General features: G+C 36.5%; 1 protein-coding gene across 1 annotated transcript in view; it reads right to left on the minus strand.

Annotated features, from left to right (window-relative positions):
* Positions 1–23856, minus strand: part of MAP3K5 (mitogen-activated protein kinase kinase kinase 5) — a 236106-nt gene that overhangs the window by 119448 nt on the left and 92802 nt on the right. Inside the window, exon 7 of the mRNA XM_008054221.2 lies at positions 22613–22783. Coding sequence (XP_008052412.1) covers positions 22613–22783 — 171 coding nt within the window. The remainder of the gene's footprint in view (positions 1–22612; positions 22784–23856) is intronic.

The following is a 23856-nucleotide window of genomic DNA, read 5'->3' on the forward strand; positions in this document are numbered from 1 at the left end:
CTCTGAATTTGCAATAATGCTATGAAGTATAATATGTAATAAGATATATTCCAAATGTTGCAAAGCTACATATCAATTTATATTGTAGAAGAATATTAAATGTCAGGGGAAGACTTGTGTTTCCAAGTAAGATGCAGTGGTCTACTTGGAAGCTATCATTCCTGCTTCAACAACTAGGGGGAAAGGGATATGTATCAACAATATATTTTTATGGACATTAGAGATCTATTAAAGCAACAACAAAAAAAATCACTGAAAGAAAACTCCAGAAAGAGAAGTATCCTTCCAAGATGAGCTGAACTGCTGTTGTCTTCCATGGCAGCATTTGCTGATTATTACCATAAGATTAGGTTTGGGCTTGGCATACATAGAAAAACCCAACCTATTTGAAACTTTACCAGGGAAAAGACAATCTAGTGGACTTCCTGATAGTTGCATGGGCTGGCATGACAGCATGAAGCCTGAAAGAGTGGCCATTCTCTCCACAGTACATTTGTTGAAATGCTGTGTTATAGGAGGCTGGGGGTGAGGGTAGGGTTGGGGTAACAGACTGAAACTTCCTGATCTAGCAGTGCTTAGCAGCAAACTCCCACTAGGGAGAGAAACCTGCAACAATATATGAAAGGTCTAAAGAAATATACCCGATTTTGGAGCTAAGTGATGTGGGAAAATAAAGAGTTAAAATCAAAACTCAAAATGGTAGATATAAAATCTTCCATAGTATTTAAGTAATTAGAAGATAGAGATCCACCTGGCTGTTAATCAAAGTTAAGAAGGACCAGAGTCAAGAAGCAGAGACAAGACAGAAATAGAAAAGGTCAACTACAACTGAAACCCAGACCCAACCCAACTCAATTGCATTTGAGGTCAGTTTCTTACCCTACATGGCTAACAGAGGAAAGGGAGAAGCATCTCTGGGAGAAAATAAAATCATCTCTAGTCACAATAATTCTTAAATACAAAATGTCTGGGATACAATAAAGAAATATGATACATGCAAAATGCCAGAAGAATATGACAAATAAACAAGTGCAAACACAGCCAAGATAAACTAACCTGCAGAGAACACAGATAAGAGAGTTTGAAGATAAGGACTTTAAAATAATTATGGTAAATATGGTAAAGAAAATAGACAAAAAGATGAGCAAAATGGATGAAAAGGTAACCAACTTCAACAGAGATTTGGACTCTAAAACAAATAAAATCAAATTCTCTAGAACAAAAATATACAATACCTGAAAACAAAAATTCATTGTTTGGGCTTAAAAGTTAACTAGGCAGAGCAGAAAATTTGGTGAATTAAATCTTATGTTAATAGAAGTTGTCTAAACTGAAGTAGAGAGAAAAAAGAAGAATACACACACACACACATATGACAGAGCATAAAAAATGTATGAGACATATTTATATGGCCTAATCTAAGCAATATTGTAGCCCCAGAAAAAGAATATAAACACAAAAAATATTTGACAATAAAATGGATACAAATATTTCAAAACTGATGAAAACATCAAACCACAGATTCAAGAAGCTCAGCAAAACTCAAGCAGGATAAAATAAGAGTTATCACAGTCTAAATGCTGAAACAAAAAACACGGAGGAAAGTCTTAAAATCAGCCAGAGGAAAAAAAGATACATTACTTTCCAAGGAGCAATAAAACTGATAGCTTACTTTGCAATATAAACTATGGAAGCCAGAAGACAATGTGGTGACATCTCTAGAATAATAAAAGAAAAAAAGTTAAAAAAAATGTTATCAGACAAGCAAAAACTGGGAGAACTAGTTGCCAGCAGATCTGAACTACAAAAAATACTAAAAGTACTCCAGATTAAAGGAAAATGCTTTCAGCTGGAAGCACTGAACTTCAGAAAGAAAGAGCATCAGAAAGAATAAATACATGAGTAGATATAAAATATATAAATTATTTAAAAACTTTTGATTATTTAAACTACTCTAAGTTTCTTTCCTTGTTCAGGAAGTGTCAAAATACAAAATGTAAGGGAAACTATACAAGCACCCCCCCAAAAAAAACAAGCAAACTAGAATTATCTTTTGGAGGACAGCCCCTTGTAGTACACTCAGAATTTGTTCCTCTAGATCAAAACAGTCAATCAAAGTTTTTATCTGGAAGTTTTGAGAGGGTTACATAACGATTTATGGAAGAAATGTCCCAAATTGTGGCAAATAAGTGACTGGTTCTTCTACCATGACAACGCACCTGCCCACACTGCGCTGCGTGTTCAGGAGTTTCTGATCAAAGCCAGCATGACTTCCAGGCCTCAATAAGTGTATCACATCAAACAGAGAGTACTTTGAAGGAGACTGAAGATTAAATTAATAAGAATAAATAGACAATTTTTTACAAATAAATTCTGGGTTCTTTGGGGTCCTCCCCCATAAAAGTCAAGGATTCAGACGTAGTCTCCAGAGAACTACTCAAAGGATAATATAAAAAGCATTACTGAAGTGTTAATGTAGAAGTAAATGCAATACTAAATTAATAAAAATAAAGCAGGAAGCCGGGCTCGGTGGCTCAGCCTGTAATCCCGGCGCTTTAGGAGGCTGAGATGAGTGGATTGCCTGAGCCCGCGGGTTCGAGACCCGCCTGGGCAACTTGGCGAGACCTCATCTCTACATTAAATCAAAAAATCAGCCAGGCGTGGTAGCGCGTGCCTGTAATTCCGGCTACTCGGAAGGCTGAGGCGGAAGGATCGCCGGAGCCCAGCAGGTCGAGGCTGCGGTGGCCGGGAGCAACCTCTGCACTCCATCCAGTCTGGGTGACAGAGGGAGACTCCAACTCAAAAGTAAATAAATAAATAAAAATAAAAAATAAAGCAGGAACGGAGGGCTAAAGGAACAAAAAACATATGAAACAGGAAGAAAATAAACAGCAAGATGACTGGCATAACCATAACTATCAGTTACCACATTAAATGTAAGTGATCTAAACATTCTTAATAAAATATGTATTTCAAATTAGATTTAACAACAACAGCAAAAAAAGAAAAAGCAACTATATTTATTTATAAGAGACACTTTAAATACAGGTTGAGTAAACTTAATTTGAACATCTGAAATCTGAAATGCTCCAAAATTCAAAAGTTTTTTAACTCCATCATGTTGCTCAAAGAAAATGCTTATTGGAGCATTTCAGATTTTTGATTTTCAGATCAAGGATGCTCAACCAGTAAGTATGATGCAAATATTCCAAAATTTGAAAAAATCCAAAACCTGAAACACTTCTAGTCCCGAGCACTTCAGGTAAGGGATACTCAACCTGTATAAGGACACAGGTATGTTGAAAGTGAAATGGTACATAAATAAATCTGTTATGATTAAGTATTAATATCAGACAAAGCTGACTTTAACACAAAAATTATTATACGAGAAAAGAGGGACATTTCATAATGATAAAAAGATAAATTCAACAGAAAAATGTGATAGTCCTAAATGTACCTATTGGCATAGCTTCAAAACACATAAAGCAAAAATGAATAGTCCTGCAACAACAGATATACAAATCTACAGTTATAGTTAGAGATTTTAAAACACTCTCAATGATGATCAGACAAAACTTAGCATTGAGGGTATAGAATATTTGAACAGTATGATTAACCTTACCCAAGTTAATCTAATGACTTGTCTGGAAAACTTTACCTAACATTCTGGGCCATAAAACTTCTCAACAAATTTCAAAGGACTGAAATAATGCAAAATATGTTCTCTCACCACAACAGAACTAAATTTGAGAATATTCAAGAAATATATGTTTGGAAATTGGGCAAACCACTCCTGAACAACACAAGGGTCAAAGAAGAAATCACACTGAAAATTAGAAGGTATTTGGGCTGAACAATATTGAAAATCTGATGGAGTGAGACTCCAACTCAAAAAAAAAAAAGAAGAAGAAAGAAAGAAAAAGAAAATCCAATATTTCAAAGTTCTAGGTTGCAAAACAAAATATACTGTTAAATGCATATATTGGAAAAGGAGCAAGGTTGAAAAGTCAATGCCCTATGCTAACATCTGAAAAAAAAAAACCCCAGCATATTAGCCCCAAAGTTGAAAGAAGGGCATAATAAAGAGCAGAAAATCAATTAAATGGAAAGCAAATGTACAACAAAGAAAATCAGTAGTGTCAAAAATTGGTTCTTAGCAAAGATTAATAAAATTGATAAACTCCTATGCAGACTGCCCATCAGAGAGAAAGAGAGACAAAGGGATGAAAAGAGAATAGAAATTATTGCTATGTTCTCATAAACAAAAAAAAGGAGACACCAGTATAGATCCAATCGGCATTGAAAATAAAGTTAAAAGATATCTGGAACAACTTTACACCCATAAATATTACAATATGGGTAGAATGAAAAAATTTCTCGGAAATCACACATTAGGGAAACTCTGAATTGTTCTATATCGTTTACAGAAATTATAACAATCTGAAGTTGTTCTTTTTATCATCTTCCTCCCCCAATAGAATGTGAACTCCATGAAAGCAGGAACCCTATCAGTCTGGTTGATCAATGAATTTCCAGGACTTGAATCATCAGAATGTCTGACTCAATGCAGGTGATTATGAAATATTTGGGAAATGATGAAAAAAATGTATCTACTTCCTACCAAGAACCAGACTGAGATAAGTGATAAATGCAGCAGTTCACACAAGATATAAATAATCTATTAACTTCCTTTAGTGATCTAAACCCTGATCTTGATAAAACCATATGACCAGAAATTACATCCTTGGAACACCATTAAATTAGTGAATCGCATATCACTTTCACTGTACTGTATCTTAATGTTATTGGAGTTTACTGATTCAATTAAAATATTGACACTGCTGTTTACATCCTTTTAATTTATTAGAGCTTAGTTTCTTCCAAAGAAGTGGCATATAATTCTTTTTTTCCCCATACTATTACTAAAAAGCTTATTGGCTTGAAGTTCAGTCATAGCAAGCAGATTGATCCTTATTGCTGCCATATTTATATTTTCTAGTTCCTTGGTGTTAATTTTCCATCCATATTTTATCATTTTGCTGTTTTCTTAAGACTCAAACTTGATTTTAAAAACCATGTTAAATGTTAAAATAATTAAAGTCTCGATTTTAGCTGAAGATGACATTTTGGTCATTTGGTAAATGTGCCACGATTATCAGACAACTCACAAATCCCAATGGCTTGCAATGCCTGATCATGCCACATGTCTGTGCCATGAATCCTATGCTATGGATTGACTCTACACCACATTGTCTTCCTTCTGGGATTCAGCCTGAAGGAGCAGCTTTCTCATGGAAATGGCCAAGGAAAAAGCATATATGGTACACAAAATTTCTCTCAACATCAGGCAAGACACACAACCAAGCCTGGTGTTACAGGGTGGAAATATATAATGTTCCTACAAATGGGGATAGTATATTTCTAACAATAACACAATATATCACAGACAATATTCTCTACTAAAGAAAGCTGTGATTAACATCAATTGTAAAATAAAGACTAGCAGCGGCCTCTGATGACTGAGTATCTATTAGGTACAAGGCATTGAATGGGACACTTCAGGCATAATACTTATAATTCGGACAATTCTTTAAGGTAGGAAGAATTCCTTTCCAGTAAGGAAATTGAAGCACTGAAATATTAAGTCATGCAGTGTAGAAGTGGTCAAGCAGGAAATCTAGCCAGTTCTGCTGGATTCCAAAGCCTGAGCCCTTTTCTCTGTATGGCTCTATCTACCCTTTGGTTTGGAAAGCCTGAGCACTTTTCTCTGTATGGCTCTATCTACCTTTGGTTTGGGTTACAAAAATGTTTTCCAGTTCTTTTTCATTATTTTTTGGATTTTTTTTCACTTTTGTTTTCAGTAAAAGAGAGTTGAGTAAAACAGAAAAAATAAACATGATAAAAGTTGAAATCATTGCTTTTATACTAAGGATAAAGTTTGTATTTTATATACAACAGAAACAGGTATTGCAATATTCTAAGAACCAAGGGTGTTTTCCACAAAATATATTTGATCGTATCAGTAGACAACAGGCTAATATTTCAAAAATACTTATATGACAATATTGCTGAAATGTGCCTATAAAAATACACCAAAGAAGAGTTTTATGTTGTTGAAAATGTCACAGTTTAAGGAGTACAAGGATAAACATGAACAATATGCAAGACTGTAAATAAAGAAATTGATAAATAATGATTAATAGTATGAAACTATAAAAGATAAAGAAATAGAATGATTAAACAGGAGTAAGCTAAATTAGAGAAGATTTCATGAAGAAAACCAATCTTGGGGAGGGAACTAGATATTTACGTCTTAAGAAAATTTTAGTGGCTACAAATGCCGTTATTTGAGTGACAGTAGGAAGTTATATCCATTTCTATTGATTTTTTAAAATTTTAGTATTAAATATTTGTTGAAAGAGGAAAAATAATTAGCATTCTTTTATTCACTCACATTTAAAAGACACAAACTTCTCTTTCAAACTTTCGAAGTAATAGATTTTTGTTCAAGGACTGCCATATTATTAGCACTATATTTGTCACTTGATTGCAAACTAGCTTAAAAGCAGCAAATTCTTGAATGATGGATGAAGTGAATGAGGAAGTGAATGATGAAGTCTTCATAATAAAGATTTTATTCACTTTTTGCATCTGCTCATTTTTGTATGTTCAATAAAAATAAAGAATAGAGGAAATACTCTTGAATTCTGGCTAGAGCAACTGCTTTCCAACAAAGAAGACACTGAACTCAAGTCAATTCTTTCTGTTTTTCCTTGTTTGTGATATAATAGCTGTGATTCTTTTTGTGATACATGCAGGTAATTAAATTAGAGTTCTGTGGTGTTTTACATCTCTAGGGACATTTCTGAAATTATCTCTTATAAAATAACTCAGGAGCAAAGCAGGACAGTGTATGAATGAAAATGAATGCTTTGATCTGAAGGTTTGGTGGGGTGGGGGATAACCCTCTCTCAAAATAACTATTTATTTAATTAATTATTTATTTATTTTTTGAGTTGGAGACTCACTCTGTCGCCCAGACTGGAGTGCAGTGGCCGCTCCGGCCACCGCAGCCTCGACCTCCTGGGCTCCGGCGATCCTTCTGCCTCAGCCTTCCAAGTAGCTGGAATTACAGGCATGCGCTACCACGCCCGGCTGATTTTTTGATTTATTGTAGAGATGAGGTCTTGCTGCCCAGGCGGGTCTCGAACCCGCAGGCTCAGGCAATTCACTCACCTCAGCCTCCCAAAGGCGTGGGATTACAGGCTGAGCCACCGAGCCCAGCTACTATTTATTTTTATACATTTCTTATTATAATAGAAAGCTCAGGAAGAAAAGAAGGACTCCCAAATTTTAACTATGTTTTTCAGTCCTTTTACCATGCTTATACTTCTTTTTCCAAAAAAAAAAGAATTATGTTATTTTTATAATGCATTGCTTAATTCTACAAGATATCATAACACATGTTCCTATGAAATATTTTTCTAAATCACAGTTTCTTTCTGGATATACACTTAACATAATTGAAATAGTATCTTAAAGAGGTATTGTTACATCTCTGCTCAAAACAGCATTTTAAAAAATAGTCAAAAAAGGTGGAAACAGCCCAAATGTCCATCAACAGATGAATGGGTAAGCAAAATGTGACACAGACATACAATGAAATACTATTCAGTCTTATAAAGAAAGGAAATTATGACATATGTTACAACATGGATTAAGCTTGAGGAACTTATGCTAGGTGAAATAAGCCAGTCACACAAACATGAAAACCCAAACAAATACTATATAATTTACATGAGGTACCCAGAGTAGTCAAATTCACAGAAATGTATAGAAAGTAGAATGGTGGCAGGAGCTGGGGAAAGAGAGAACGGGAAATTATTTAATGGATAAAGAGTTTTAGTTTCACAAGATGAAGAAAGTTCTGTGGATGGATGGGGGTGATGGTTGCATGACAATATGAATGTACTTAATGCCACTGAATGGTATACTTAAAATGGTAAATGTTATGTTATATTTATTTTACCACCAAAAAACTCCCCATGATTTTGAATGAATGATATTCCATCATGTGGAGATGATATTTGTTGTTGAACAATTTCTTTATTGCTGGACATTTGTGCTTCTTCCAATTTTTTGTTACCATAAAATACAGAGCAGTGAACATTGTTGCATAAACATTTTGGTTTCCATATCTTCTATTTCCCTAGGACAGTTTCCCAATGACAGAACTGCATCAAAGAACATGAATTATTTCAAAGCTATTGATGCATAATGTCAAAATGCTTTCCAGAAAGGTTTTACCAATTCACATTCCCAAGAGCAGTGTAGCAGAGTGACTTTGACATTGCACCCATCCCAAAATATTCTTTGACACTGCACTCATGCCAGGTAATTACAACAAAAAATAATAGCTTAGGGTTTTAACTTGCCCTAATTTGATTACTCCTGAGGTTGAGTAGTTTCCAAATGTTTATGACTAGTCTACGCTCATCATCTAATAACTGCCCCAATTATTTCAAATTAAAATGCAAACCCATAATCTAAGAAAGCTGCGAAGATAGGAGAAGACACACTTGGGAGAGCTCTGAAGGGGAAAGACACACTTGGGAGAGCTCTGAAGGGGAAAGACACACTTGGGAGAGCTCTGAAAGGTGGGCTAGGAGTTTAATTTAATATTTGAGGATATGAAGAACAGTAAAGATTCAGGAGCAAGGGATTGACAGCAAATTCAGGGAAAATCTAAATAACTAGTGAAAGAGGAATAGCCATATTAATCAATTATGATTCATCGATTCGATAAAATGAATCCATTCACTAAAGCAGAATCTCCGGGAACAAGAATCCCGCACTGCTGAAGAACTTCCTAAGTGATTCTGATGTTCTTCCAGGTTTGGACACAATCACTTTGGTTCACTGAGTGAAATCACTCCTATTCTTCCATGTTCTTGTTCCTTGTCAGCATAATGCCTAGCAAATATCTAGTTCCCTCATTCTTTCCTCTGATATCAGAATTACATAGAGCAAGCCTTAGTTGCTCTTTTTAGGTGCTCCATATTGATTAGTTACAATTAGGAAACCTCCAAAGTAACATCGTAAATATTCTCAATCTTGGGCTTCAACTTGGTCATACTTTAAAAGAGTTTCATCCAATCCTTCATCCTCCAAATGTGGTATCATATCAAGGTCAAAGCATGAAACCAATGTTCCAGAGCACTTATTTACAAAGAAACTGTGGGCACACTGTGTATTTTATCCAAGTTCTCAGGTCATCCTGGAACTGCTGGTCTCATAGGAACCATCCACATCTGGTCACCAATGAACTGAGTGTCAAGCTGTGTAACTAACAACTCTTCAGACTTTGTGTTCTAACAACAAAAATCACCCAAAATTTAGGCCAGGTATGGTAACTCATACCTGTAATTACAGCACTTTGGGAGGCCAAGGCAGAAGAATTTTGCTGGAGGCCAGGAGTTCGAGACCAGCCTAAGCAACATAGCAAGACCTTGTCTCTACCAAAAAAGGAGAGAGAGAGAGGGAGACAGAGAGAGAAAAGCTGGGCATGTGTGGTAGAACACGCCTGTAATCCCATCTACTTAAGAGGCTGAGGTGGAAGGATCTCCTGAGCCCAGGAGGTCAAGGCTATGGTGAGTTATTATCATTCCAGCTGGATTCCACTGCATTCCAGCTGGAGCTACAGAGTGAGATCCTGACTCAAAAAACATACAAAAAAAAAAAATCATCCAAAATTTGAAAACTAATAGACACAATAAAGGACCAAACAAAAATAATGTGAATGAAATGATAGTGGTATAGAACTCGAGGTGGGGAGAGAAGGGGAAGAAGGGTGGCCAAAATGGAGAAAACACTGAGAAAGATATCCTGAAGCCAAGACAAAGGAAAAAAGCTAATCAGGCAAATGGAAAATAAACATTGGTCTTTATTTGTATGTCGATTAGTTTGTTACATAATTCTTCCAAAGTAAAGCCAGCCCCATCGATAATGTAAAAACCAAATCTTTACTAGGCACACACTGCTGTTTGAATAGCACTGCCACTGACGTGAGAGAAAATGTGTTGATAAGGTAAAGTTCATTGCTCTTTCCCAAGTTACTAAGGAAAAAAGAACTTATTAATGCTAAAAACAGACTTAATGCTTTTAATTTCCTGGCTATGGATCATTTTTGGCACTGTAGCAATCGACATGATTATGCTTATGTAGTACAGGCACCTAATTTCCTTTCAAAGTTTTGAAAATGACTTTATATCTCCCCTTAAGAATGAGAACACCATATTCTCCAAAACCAAATGTGATTTCAAGCAAGCACTGCCTATCCCATGTGACTCCACGACAGCCCTGATACATGAAATTCATACAAGGCCTATGTAAAAATTATACAGACTTTATACATCTTCCCTCATTAGCTAAAACGTTTAGCTACATTCATAAAGAGAAGAATAATTCTTGGGAATATCTTAGGAAAAGGGAAATTTACATGTAGCTAATGTCCAATTTGAGCATGAAATAATATAACAAATATGTAAAGAAATACAAAATATTTTTTACATACTGTATACTAAGGATATAACACTAAATGCTTACTAAATTTCAGGATGTTAATATATGCGGCTGCATTTAATCCTCACCAGAAAGCACTCATTCTTCCCAAATAGATTTGTCTAAAGCAGTTATAATAATCTCATCCTCCTTGCTAGTGATTTGTGTAGTTTTGGGCTGATGATGAAATAGTAGAAGCATAGGATATAAGGAAAGTCTGGGGTAGAATTTTATGAGCATGCTTTTGCAGTATTAAGTTAAGAATACAGGAATAGATGGATCCCTGACCAGAATGACCAAGAAGAAGAGAGAAAAAACCCAAATAAACACAATCAGAAATACAAAAGATCAAATCACAACCGACCCTGAAGAAATACAAAAATTTATCAGAGATTACTATGCACACCTGTATGGAAGCAAACTTGATTACCTAAATGAAATTGAGGAGTTTCTAACATCACACCACCTCCCAAGGGTGAAACAAGAAGACATTGAGACACTAAACGCACCAATAACAACCCAGGATATTGACTCCATCACAAGAAAACTACCTACAAAAAAAAAAAAAAAGCCCCAGACCGGACAGCTTTCAGTAGAATTCTGCAAAACGTACAAAGAGGAGCTGATACTGATCCTATTGAAAGTATTCCAGGCAATCGACAAAGATAGGACTCTCCCCAAATCATTTTATGAAGTTTACATCATGTTGATACCCAAACCGGGTAAAGATCCAACAAAGAAAGAGAACTACAAGCCAATAGCCTTAATGAACATAGATGCAAAAATTCTCAACAAGAGTTTAGCAAGTCGGATCCAATAACACATCTTAAAAACCATCCACCATGACCAAGTAGGCTTCAATCCCAGGATACAGGGCTGGATCAACATCTGCAAGACCATCATTGTAAATAAATACATCAATAGATGTAAAAGCAAGAACCACATTATTATATCATTAGGTGCAGAAAAAGTTTTTGATAAAATCCAGCATCCCTTCTTGATAAAAACCCTCAAACACCTAGGTATAGAAGGAACATATGTCAAAATAGTAAGCACCATCTACGATAAACCCACAGCCAGCATATTGCTAAACAGACAGAAACTGGAAACATTTTCCCTGAAAACCGGAACAAGACAAGGCTGCCCACTGTCAGCCCTCATGTTCAACATTGTGTTGGAAGTCCTAGCTAGAGCAATTAGACAAGAGAAGAAAATCAGGGGTATTCAAATAGGAAAAGAGGAAGTCAAGCTATTCCTCTTTGCTGACAATATGATCCTATACCTCGAAAATCCAAGAGAATCTGTCAAAAACCACTCACACTGATAAAGGACTTTGGCAAAGTCTTGGGGGGACAAAATAAATGTGCAAAAGACAGTCACATTCTTATACACTAACAACAAGCAGGCAGAGAACCAAATAAAAAGCACAGTCCCACTCACAATAGCCACACACACACACACACAAAAAAGAAGTACCTTGGCATGTTCCTAACCAGAGAAGCGAAAGACCTTTACAATGAAAACTACAAAACACTGCTCAAAGAAATCCAAGAAGACACAAACAAATGGAAAAATATTCCATGCTCATGAACTGGAAAGAATCAACATTGTTAAGGCAATCTACAGATTCAATGCAAAACCCATTAAATTACCAACAACATTCTTCTTAGAACTGGAAATGACAATACAGAAATTCATATGGAAACATAAATGATCACGAATCGCTAAAACAATCCTTAGCAAAATAAATAAAGCAGGAGGTATCATTTCCAGACGTCAAACTTTACTATAAGGTTACAATAATCAAAACAGCCTGATATTGGTACAAGAACAGGCATGCAGACCAATGGAACAGGATAGAGATTCTGGAAGCAATACCTCAATTTCTGAACCAACTCATCTTTGACAAAGCCTCTGAACAGAAACCACTGGGGAGAGGAGAATCTATTCAGTAAATGGAGCCAGGGGAAATGGCTGACCACATGCAGAAGATTAAAACAAAATCTCTACCTATCACCATACACAAAAATCAACTTTAAATGGATCAAAAACCTAAATGCAAAACCTCAAACTATAAGAACCTTAGAAAATGCAGGAGACACCTTTATGGAAATTGGAACTGGCAACCAATTCCTGATCAAAATCCCAAGTGCCCATGCCATAAGAGATAAGATAGACAAGTGGGACCTCATTAAACTGTCAAGCTTCTGCAAAGTCAAAGAAACCATCAAGAGAGCAGGGAGACAGCCCACAGAATGGGAAAAAATGTTTGCCAACTGTACATCTGACAAAGGTCTAACATCCAGGATCTACAAGGAACTCAAACGTGCCAAAAGGAAAAAATCAAACAGCCCCATTAAAAAGTGGGCAAAAGACAAGAATAGACACATCTCAAAAGAAGATATATGGACAGCCAACAGACACATGAAAAAGTGCTCAGTCTTACTAATCATCAGATAAATGCAAATCAAAACTACATTGAGACATCACCTAACCTCAATAAGAATGGCCATCATTAATAAAACAAACAACAGATGCTGGCAAGGATGTGGAGAAAAAGGAACGCTTCTACACTGCTGGTGGGAATGCAAACTAGTGTAACCTCTTTGGAACATAGTGTGGTGATTTCTGAAAGAACTAGAAACTGACCTTCCACATGACCCAGCAATCTCCCTATTGGGAATATACCTGGAAGAACTCAAATTATTCTGCAAAAAAGATACCTGCACACGCATGTTTATTGCAGCACTATTCACAATAGCAAAAACATGGAAACAACTGTGCTGCCCACTGAAACTAGACTAGATTTAAAAAAAAAATGTGGTACATATGCACAATGGAATTTTTTGCAGCCATAAAGAGGAACAAATATATGGACTGTGCAGCTACTTGGATGGATTTAGAGTTGATCATATTTAGTGATCTATCACAGAAACAAAGAACAGAGTACCATATATTCTCACTCATAAGCGGACCTTGAACAATTATCATAATACTATAAGAAAGGGATTGGCAGTGGTGGGAACCAGCCGGGGGCGGGGCACACCTCATCAACAAGGGTACCTGCATAATAAACATTTGTATACCTAACCATGAATTGTACCTCACAAAGAAGAATTTAAAAAACTAAAAATTAAAAAAAAGATACAGGAATAGACTGCCTTATTTTCCCTCAACATTGATGTAGCTAATTTGGATCGACCCTGGAATGGCCACAGCCACTAGGCCATCTTGAGGACAGAGCCACCCATGGCAATAGTTGACATCTGTCAGCTGTTGATACAATCTATGCTGAAGCCAGGTCTACTCCTGAACTTCATGTTTTAGAAGATACATTTTATTTATGTTTAAGTCCATGAGAGGAAGGTATTCTGCTGCTACTTGCAGTATGCCAAAAGCATTCTAAGTCATCTAGGCAGGTATTAAAAAAAATTTAAATAAGAAAATGGGCTGGGCATGGTGGCTCACACCTGTAATCCTAGCATTTTGGCAGATGAAGGCAAGAGGATTACCTGAGCCCAGGGGTTCGAGGCCAGCCTGGGCAACTTGGTGAGACCTCATCTCTACAATAAATAAATAAATAAATTAGCTGGACATGGTGGTACACAACTCTGGTTCCAGCTACTTGAAAGGCAGGGCTGGAAGGATCATTTGAGCCCAGCAAGTCGAGGCTGCAGTGACCATGAGCATGCCACTGTACTCCAGTCTGGGTGACAGAGTGAGAGAGACTCTGACTCAAAAAAAACTAAAAACAAAAACAAAAGAAAAAAAATGAAATTTCCTAAAAGTTAAGTAATTTGCCCAATATGACACTGTTTCTAAGTACTGAGTCAATGTGGATCCCTTGTCAGTTTGCTAATAGTCCATACCTCTTCAACAAAGTTATGTAGACAGTTCTAGAAATGTCTGTTCCTGGAAACTACAGGAAAAAGAGCTTAGGATGTAGTAAAAACAAAACTGGATCTGTAAGGATTTGATTATTATTTTTGTTTATGTGAACAAATACAGCACACAGCAACATTTTCTAAGTAAGCCATGATGCATAGGACATCAGCATAACCATTTTGTAGTTACTTCTTTTTAGACTGTATTAAAAAAGTAAATTGTGGGAATAATTTTGACAATGAGCACTTCCATGGCCCTCTAAGTCAAGGTGATCTGTCCATGATATTCCCTTGGACCCTTTCCAGTTATTAAATGTGTCACTTCAGAAACTTGGTGGCCATTTTTTTAGGATGTAAGTGTTGACTCCTGGGTCACAACTTCCTGTACATTGAAATCTGGCTCTCCTTCCAGTTCCCCACTGTCTCTTCTCTCATCGTTCCCATCTCCTACTGTAATCCAAGTTGTCTTCTAACCAGCATATGTGACAGGCACCATTGCTGCCTTTTACTTATTTATGATTTTGTACTGAATAGCTATGATAAAAAGGCAAACCACAGTTTAATTACCTGAAGATGAAAAATGCCTTTTGGATTATAGAAATGTAAATATAGAAAAAATAGCATTATTTCAGCTGTTCTCAAGAACTTTAATGAACAAAAATAACAAAGGAAATGACACTGAAAAACACCAAATGTTGGAGAACTACTCTTTTGATGCTTAAATTAGCAGAACGACATGCAGAAGATTAAAACAAGACCCCTACATATTACCGTACACAAAAATCAACTCTAAATGGACAAAGACCTAAATGTTAAAGTTCAAACTATAAGAACCTTAGAAAATTAAAATGCAGGAGACACCCTTATGGAAATTGGAATGGGCAACCAATTTCTGACCAAAACCCCAAGTGCCCACGCTATTAGAGATAAGCTAGACAAGTGGGACCTCATTAAACTGACAAACTTCTGCAAAGCCAAAAAAACCATCAAGAGAGCGGGGAGACAGCCCACAGACTGGGGACAAATATTTGCCAACTGTATATCTGACAAAGGTCTAACATCTAGGATCTACAAGGAACTCAAACATGCTGGGGAAAAAAAAAACACCCATTACAAAGTGAGCAAAAGATAGGAACAGACACTTCTGAAAAGAAGTCATACGAGCAGACAACAGATACATGAAAAAATGCTCAGTCTCACTAGTCATCAAATAAATGCAAATCAAAACCACACTGAGATACCATCTAACTCCAGTCAGGATGGTCATCATCAATAACTCAAAAAACAACAGATGCTGGAGAGGATGCAGAGAAAAGGGAACACTTCTAGACTGTTGATGGGAGTGTAAACAGGTACAACCTCTATGGAAAAGTGTGGTGATTCCTAAAAAATCTAAAAATCAACCTTCCATACAACCTTGAAATCCCCCTACTGGGAATATACCCAGAGGAATTCAAATCACTCTATAAAAAAGAAACCTGCACATGCATGTTTATTGCAGTATTATTCACAATAGTAAAAACATAGAACCAACTGCACTGCCCATCAAAAGAAGACTGGGTAAAAAATGATGTGGTACATATACACGATGGAATATTATGCAGCCATAAAGAAGGACAAAATTATGAACTTCACAGCAACTTGGATGAACTTAGAGTCTATAATACTGAGTGATCTATCACAGAAACAATGAACTAAGTATCACATATTCTTACTCATAAGCAGACCTTGAACAATTATTGTAATACTACAAGAAAAGGATTGGCAGTAGTGGGAAACTGCGGGGGGTTGGGGGAGGTGGGATTGGTAGTAATGGGAATCTGCCAGGGGAGCGGGGCACACCTCATCAACAAGGGTACCTGATAAATGAACATTTGTATATCTAACCCTGAATTGTACCCCACATCTTTAAAATAAAGTTTAAAATTTAAATTTAAAAATAAAAAAATAATAATAATTTAGCAAGATGTATTCATTCAAACCACTCACTCTCTGTTTCAGATAAGAGTCAACAACCAAAGTTGGTTCTAACAACATATCATAACTCAGCACACTTAAAAAAAATCTAAACAATTTTTTTTGTGCTTTCTATCTTCACATTCTGAACTCCCAAATAAAGCTCTCAGAAAATATATCTTTGTCGTAGAGTCTCTGTAGCAGTAAAAGGCTGCCATGTACAGTACTCGAATTGGATACTATGCTCACAAGAGTGTAAAACTTCCTTTATTATGGGCAGGAACATTTAATTTATTAATATTAAAGAGGAGAATCATAAGAAAGAGTTGGATGAGCCACTGTAATCACAACTGCTTGGGGCTCTTTTCTATTGAACTGAAGCTCTTATCCTTGAACGGTCAGTGGCTCACTGTTTATTCAAGCCAACAAAAATGATTCAGTCCATGGAAAGAAGCCTGAGGGACTGACGACCTGCCTTGACACCTCACTCTTATCCCAGCACCTGCTTTTGAAAAGTGAAAACTCAAAGGATTATGACTCAAAAAAAAAAAAAGGTCAGTTGAAACATCCCTTTGGGACCCATGACTCAGGGCAGGTGTCTGGCCAGTTGCCAAACAACCTCAGTGGCAGTTTTCTTCTCAGCTCCAACAGAAAGGGAGGTTAGGAACAATGACAACATAAATAGCTGTGTTTGTATTACTGTGGAAGATGGATAAAACACTAAGAAATAGCAAAATAGCTTTTAAGTGTGAGGGCATGAAAAATAACTCATTTGAGTCTTTTAGGACAAATGGATATAATGACAACTATGACAGGTTAATGGTACTCCGTAGTGACATTCTTACAATGCTAATACATCAGTAAGTAACAGTCAAACGATTAGCTCCTAAGGACAGTCCCATGAGAAGTTTTTGAGCTTTAATAGCCTTCCATGTTCTTGCTAGAAAATGAATGGATAGATTAAAATGAAATCTGGCCAGGTGTGATGGCCAAGGCAGAGAGGACTGCTTGAGTGCAGGAGTTTGAGACCAGCCTGGGCAATATAGCAAGATGTTGTCTCTACAAAAAATTTAAAAAATAGCTGGTGTGGTGGTGGTGGCCCCTTGTAGTCCCAGCTACTAGGGAGGCTGAGGTGGAAGTGTCACCTGAGCCCAGGAGGTTGAGGCTGTGGTGAGCCGTGATCATGTCACTGCACTTCAGCCTGGGCGACAGAGTGAGACCTCGACTCAAAAATAAAATAATAAAAAACCTGACATCTTCAATTTGACTTGAAGACTGAACACAAAGCTCTTTTGGGAGACAGTTAATGTTTGTAGGATAAATGCGAATCTGTAAAGACAAAAAGTTAAAACAAAAACAAACCCAGAAAAACTCTGCTCCTTAACTGAAGTTGATGTGAACTTGAAAGCTCTCAGTCTTCTAAGTTGTCTTGTTTTCAACTTCATGGGAAATGTTTTCTATTTGAATTCACTGACCAAAAACCTAGGCTTTTCAGACTTACCTATGCATTTCATTATCACTACCGAATCAAAGCATTTATACCAGGCATAATGCTTCCCAAATATCAGATTCTAATTCTCCTACAATTAAGAATTTTCCTAAAGTGTAAATCTCATGGTAATAAAAAGCCTGCATGGTTACATTCACCTTTTTTAATAGCAGGAAAAAAACTTGGTTAAGAGAAACTGTAAAACTATTAGCATTGTTAATAAAAGTGTATAGCACAATTTAAAAGCCAAAGCTTTCTATAAAGGATCTAGGAAATTACTGTTCCCGGGTGTTCCTCCCTGGTTATAACCCATTCCTCCACTTTTAGCCCTTGTTATGGTTTTAAGTATCCCTGGAAAAAGAATGTACTAGAAAATTAATCCCCAATGCAAAAGTGTTAGTAGGTGGGGCCCAGTGAAGGTGATGCTGTTATCTTGGTATGGGCTTCCTTATGAGAGGAAGTGTGGCCCCCTTTTGTGTTCCCTCCCCTTCTTCCTTCCTCCCTGTCTCTCTCCTTCCTTTCCTCTCCCTCTCCTTCCCTTCCTCTCCTTCTCCCTTTCCCTCCTTCTCTTTGCCCTTCTGCCATGGGCTGATGCCGCAAGAAGGTCTCTGCCAGATGCCGGCACCTCAATCTTAGACTTCCCAGTCTCCAGAACTGTGAGAAATACATTTCTGTGCATTATAAATTACTCAGTCTCAGGTATTCTGCTAAAGTAGCACCAAAAATAACTAAGACCGTCCCTCTAAACAGCTAACGTGATACAAAATTTCTAAAAACTAAGATTTTTGTTTCACAATCTAAAAGCATTTATGGCTATTGTGGAGGAACTCCTGAACTAAGGCAACCTCCTTGACATTTTTTTAAAATCAGGGAATATTTTAGGAGTATTAAGAAGTACAAAAGAGTACTACAAGCAGCATCCCCAACATATCTCTCCCACTCCCCACTCAGCTTAAGAAATAAAACGTTTTCAATATACTTGAAACAGCATGTGAATCACTCCAAGATCTTTTTCTACTTCTTCTTCCCCACTGGCAACCATTATACTGAATTTGGAATTTCTGATGCCCATCCATGCATCTATACTTATACTAGGTCCCTAAGACTGTTTTTAAACATTCTATAAATGATACCGTACTCTATTTAGCCTTCTGCCACTTGCTTATTTTGTTCAACTTTTTAAAAAGTTTTTTTTAATGTTGAAACTTTTATGTAGGGAAACGTCTAGATTTTCTCTAAGGTATGCACATCTGCTGGTCCTAGGGCAGGCAATTCTCAACTTTCCTTAATAATGCCCAAATCTTTCAATGCTTATAAAAACTTATACTACAACTAGCAGGGGATTAGGACTCCTATTTCTCTAACATCCTTGTCAACAATTAATAGTCATATTTATGCATCGGTTAATCTGGATAGTGTAAAGTGGTATACCATTGTTTCAGCTAAAAAACTTCTTTTCATGTGTTTTATGGATATATTTATTGGCCATTTGTGATTCCTCTTTTGTGAACGATCTGTTATCCTATGCCCATTTTGATCTCTTTTTCTAAAAAGTGTTTTAAAGAAGTTATTTATATATACTGAATACAAATTCTATATTGGTTACATGCATTGCTCCCTCTCTGTGACTTATTTCCTTTGTTGACGGTATGTTTTATATTTATTCATATATTTATCATTTCTATACTCTGCATTCCTTCCTACAGGTCCAAGTTTGCACTTGATGTCATCTCCTTTAACAGACTTTCCTTTAACATTTCTTGTAATGAAGGAGAGGAGAGATATAATATATCAGGAAAAATATTTGAAGAATTAGTGGCCACATATCCAAATCTGATCAAACAAACAAAACAAAAAACAGCTCACAGATCTAGGAAGAAAATTATCATAGTAAAATTACTGAAAAACAGAAATTCAAGAAAATTTCATAAATGCCTAAGATACAGGACATGGGGAAAGAATAAGTGCTGATCTATAATTTTTAAAAAATCAGTCACAGAAATAAACTCTTAGACAACACAGATTCTGGAATTACCAGACAAGAACAACAGATTATCTCAGTTTTTATTTATCTAGAATTGTCTTTATTTTACCCTCATTTCTGAAAGGCATCATCACTGGATGTAGAGTTCGTGGTTAATTGGTTTTGTGCTTTCAGTACGTTGATAAGAAGCCAGCACTCGCTCTTTCCCTGGTGTAATGTATCTTTTTTCTTTAGGGTGACTCTGTTTTGCTTTACTCTTAATTTTACTGCACTTCCCTAGTACTGGAATATAGTTTTTATTCCTAAGGATAGGCCCTTTTAGAGTTTCGGCGGAAAGGTCACACTGTTTATCAAGTCCCTCTAACTTGGTGAGGTTCATACTCTAAACTCCCTCACAGTGGGTAGCTGCTGACATCTCTATTTGGGATTTGTTTGGGTTTTTTTAGCTATTAGTTGCTATTTTCCCCCAGTCTCCTTTGAGTTTTCTCCACACGTGTGCACTTCAAGGGTGCACTTCAAGGGCAAGCCAAGAATTGAAGGGAGTTTATACACAGATTTCAGGGCTTCTCCCTCTGTGACTTCTTCATTTAGGGGTTATGCCACTCAAGTTCCAGGTACTCTTGCGGTCTCAAACTGACTCCTCGGATCCATTAGACTGTGATTTCCTGCTTGAGTTCTATCTGCCCTGTGCCCTGCAAACCAGGGAGTGTCCCAAGGGAAACACCATTGAAGTGTGGATTTTACTCAGTGGGGTACCCTTCATCCAAGTATTGAAACCTCTCCAGTTTCACCTCCTGTTACTCACTCTTTCGTGCTTTCCTACTTTCCCCCAACATTTATAATTGTTATAAGCAAGAAGATCAGTGCAATAGAACGAACCTACTGTGCCATTTCCAGAAGCCAATCTTAATGACTAAAAGCCAGTTTTCACGCAGTACATTTTCCCAATCTTTTCTGGTTTACAGTATTTTTAAGCATTGTTTAAGAATTATTTTCCTACCCCAAAGTAATAAATACAGTTTGTATATTTTATTCTAAAAGTATGTTTTCTAAAGTATTTTGCCATATCTTGGATTTCAATTCACTTAACTTTCATTTTTTTGTGCATGGTTTAAAATGGAGATCCAATTTTATTTTATTTTTCCAAACAAATAAACACATTTTCCCACTAGCATCACTGCAGAGTTTGTTCTTTCCCCTCTGGCTCATGAAGCTTTCTCTGTCATAAATCTAGTCTCATATCTATCTCAGTCTGTTCCTGGCCCTCTCTTCTATTCTGGTGTTTTATTTGTCTATGCCTACAGTCATATTGCAGCATCTTAATTACATAGTACAGCTTTATAATAAGTATTATTATCTGGCAAAACAAGTTCTTCCACTTTATTCTTTTTTTTTTTTTTTTAAAGTCAGGGTCTCACTCTGTCGCCCAGGCTGGAGTGCAGTGGCATGATCAGTTTGACTGCAGCTCACAGCAGCCTTGACCTCTTGGGCTGAGGCAACTCTTCCACCTCAACATACCCAGTAGCTGGGACTACAGACATGTTCCACCACACCCAGGTAATCTTTTGATTTTTCATAGAGATGTGGTTTTGCTATGTTGCCCAGGCTGGTCTTGAACTCCCAGGCTCAAGCAATCTGCCCGCCTCTGCTTCCCAAAGGCTGGGATTGCAGGTGTGAGCCACTGAACCTGGCCCTCTATCTTATTCTTTTCCAGAATTGTTTTGCCTATGCTTGGACCTTTATTCTTTCAAATAAGTTTGGAATCAGTTTGTCAAATCACATGAAAAGCTCTGATGGGCAGAATTAACTCTTTAAAATATCAAGCCATCTCATCCACCAACTTGGTATAGTTTTCCTTTCATTTAAGTCTTCTTTAACGTCTTTCTATGAATTTTTATAGATTTTTTCCACAAAATTATATTTCTATAGCATATTTCTAATATTTTTTTAAAATTATATTTCTTAAATTTTGTGTACAATTTACTCTGCCATGTTAATAAATTTCACCAAATTATTTACCTAAGTTATAAAGTCTAAGATTTAGCTTATAATATACCATCTTATAAATAATAATAATACCTTAACATCTTTATTTGCAAATGATTTTTTTACATCATGGATTTATCAAGTAAGTAGCTTACAAGGAGGGATCCCAAAAAACCAGAATTTATTTACAAAAAATTGTATATTTATTCTTACATGCTTAAAGTTCAATCACCCTCAAAGTACCCTCGGTTTGATGCAAGATACCTATCAAGATGCTTTTTCCACTGCTCAAAACAGTTTTTGAGCTCGTCAGTTTTAATGCCTTTGAGTGCTTCTGCTGTTTTTTTGTTTTACCTCTTACATATCAGCAAAACATTTCCCTTTGAGGAATTGTTTCATCTGGGGAAACAAAAAAAAGTTGCTTGGGTCGAGACTGGGTGAATAGAGAGGGTGGGGCACAGGAATCATGCCATTTTTGGTTAAAAACTGCTGAACACTCAGTGAGGTGTGGGTAGGTATGTTCATAAATCACCCATCGTTAAATGGGCAAATGCGTTGACAGAATTCCCCCCCTCAAAACACTTCCTGAACCCAAGTGCAACCTCTTACAACGCTAGCTGGTACACTGATGCTGATGGATTCTTAGAACACTTACATAGCGGGGAACACCTGTATTATAAGGGGCCCATCCTCCAAAAAATAATTCCGGTTTTTGGGGGGGGTCCCTCTCGTATTTATATCCTATATACTTACCAAGAAGCTCCATGGTCTCTGCTTTCAGTGTCTGTGAAATTAGAGTCCAAAAACATATCTTTGTAGATTCGACCAACTAGGCAATACATATCTGAAGCAACCTGTCCTTCACTTTGCACCATGGGAATCATAATATCAAGAGCTTTCACTCTGTCTCCAGGGAGATTTCTCCTAAGGTAGAAAACATTATTGTTTCAATGTAGATGACAGAAATAATATAGACCAATTGTCTTTTAAATACTGTATTTAATATATAATTTGGCAGGATAAAAATAACAATTCAGTTCTGGGAGTCCTCTGCTAACCTCTGTACTAACACTAATTTTGTTTTAAATCTATTGTCTGCCTACCAGGTCTAACAAGGATCTCTTTTGAGTCTCTTTTCTGACAGTGGTGAGGGATTTGTACTTACCATCCACAGTCCCTCCAAATTTCCTGCAGCCTACATGCAGGTTCAAGTTGGGGGAATGAGATCAGGGGTGCACTTTGTGGTCCTGAATGGGGCAGAGTAAATTATTCCAAATAGGGACAAAATCCTGACCTTAGGTTTCAATGGCGTTTGCCCTAAAACACTGGGCAAACTAATTCACAGACAGTATCAAAAACCAAATACAGCTTAACAGTTGCCTAATTTCTATGAGTGACCAATTGATTGTCTAAGGAAGTTGCTTCATGTAGCTTGTTTTTAAATAGTATGTGCAGACAGTTCTCAAAATCAAATAAAAATTCTCTATGAGTTATCACTTCTTGGAGATTGAAAGCATTATGCTAAGCAAAAGAAGCCAGTTATAAGAGACCACATGCTATATAATTCCATTTTTATGAAATGTCCAGAATAAGCAGATCTATAGAGACAGAAAGTAGATTAGTCATTTCCCAGGGCTGGGAGATTTGCAGGGAATGTTTCTCCACATATGATGAAAATATTCTGAAATTTATTATGCTGATGGTCATGTAACTCTGTTAGTATATCAAAAACCAATGAGTTGGGCACTTTAAATGAGCAAATTGTATGGTATATGAATTATACTTCAATAAAGCTATTATAAAAGTTATTTCTATTCTCCATTACCACCTCAAGTCTTCCATCCACAAAATTCTTTTTTACCCTTTGTCTAAAAATCTTGAGTTTAGAATACTGCTTCATACATCTATCCTTATAGCTCATTATATGCGATTTTAATAAAGAAAGATGAAACACAGACAAAGGAAAATTATATGAGGTTCTTATGGACTTTCACTTT

Source organism: Carlito syrichta, unplaced genomic scaffold, assembly GCF_000164805.1.
Source record: "Carlito syrichta isolate Samal-C Ts95f unplaced genomic scaffold, Tarsius_syrichta-2.0.1 Scaffold289251, whole genome shotgun sequence".
Classification (NCBI taxonomy): Eukaryota; Metazoa; Chordata; class Mammalia; order Primates; family Tarsiidae; genus Carlito; species Carlito syrichta.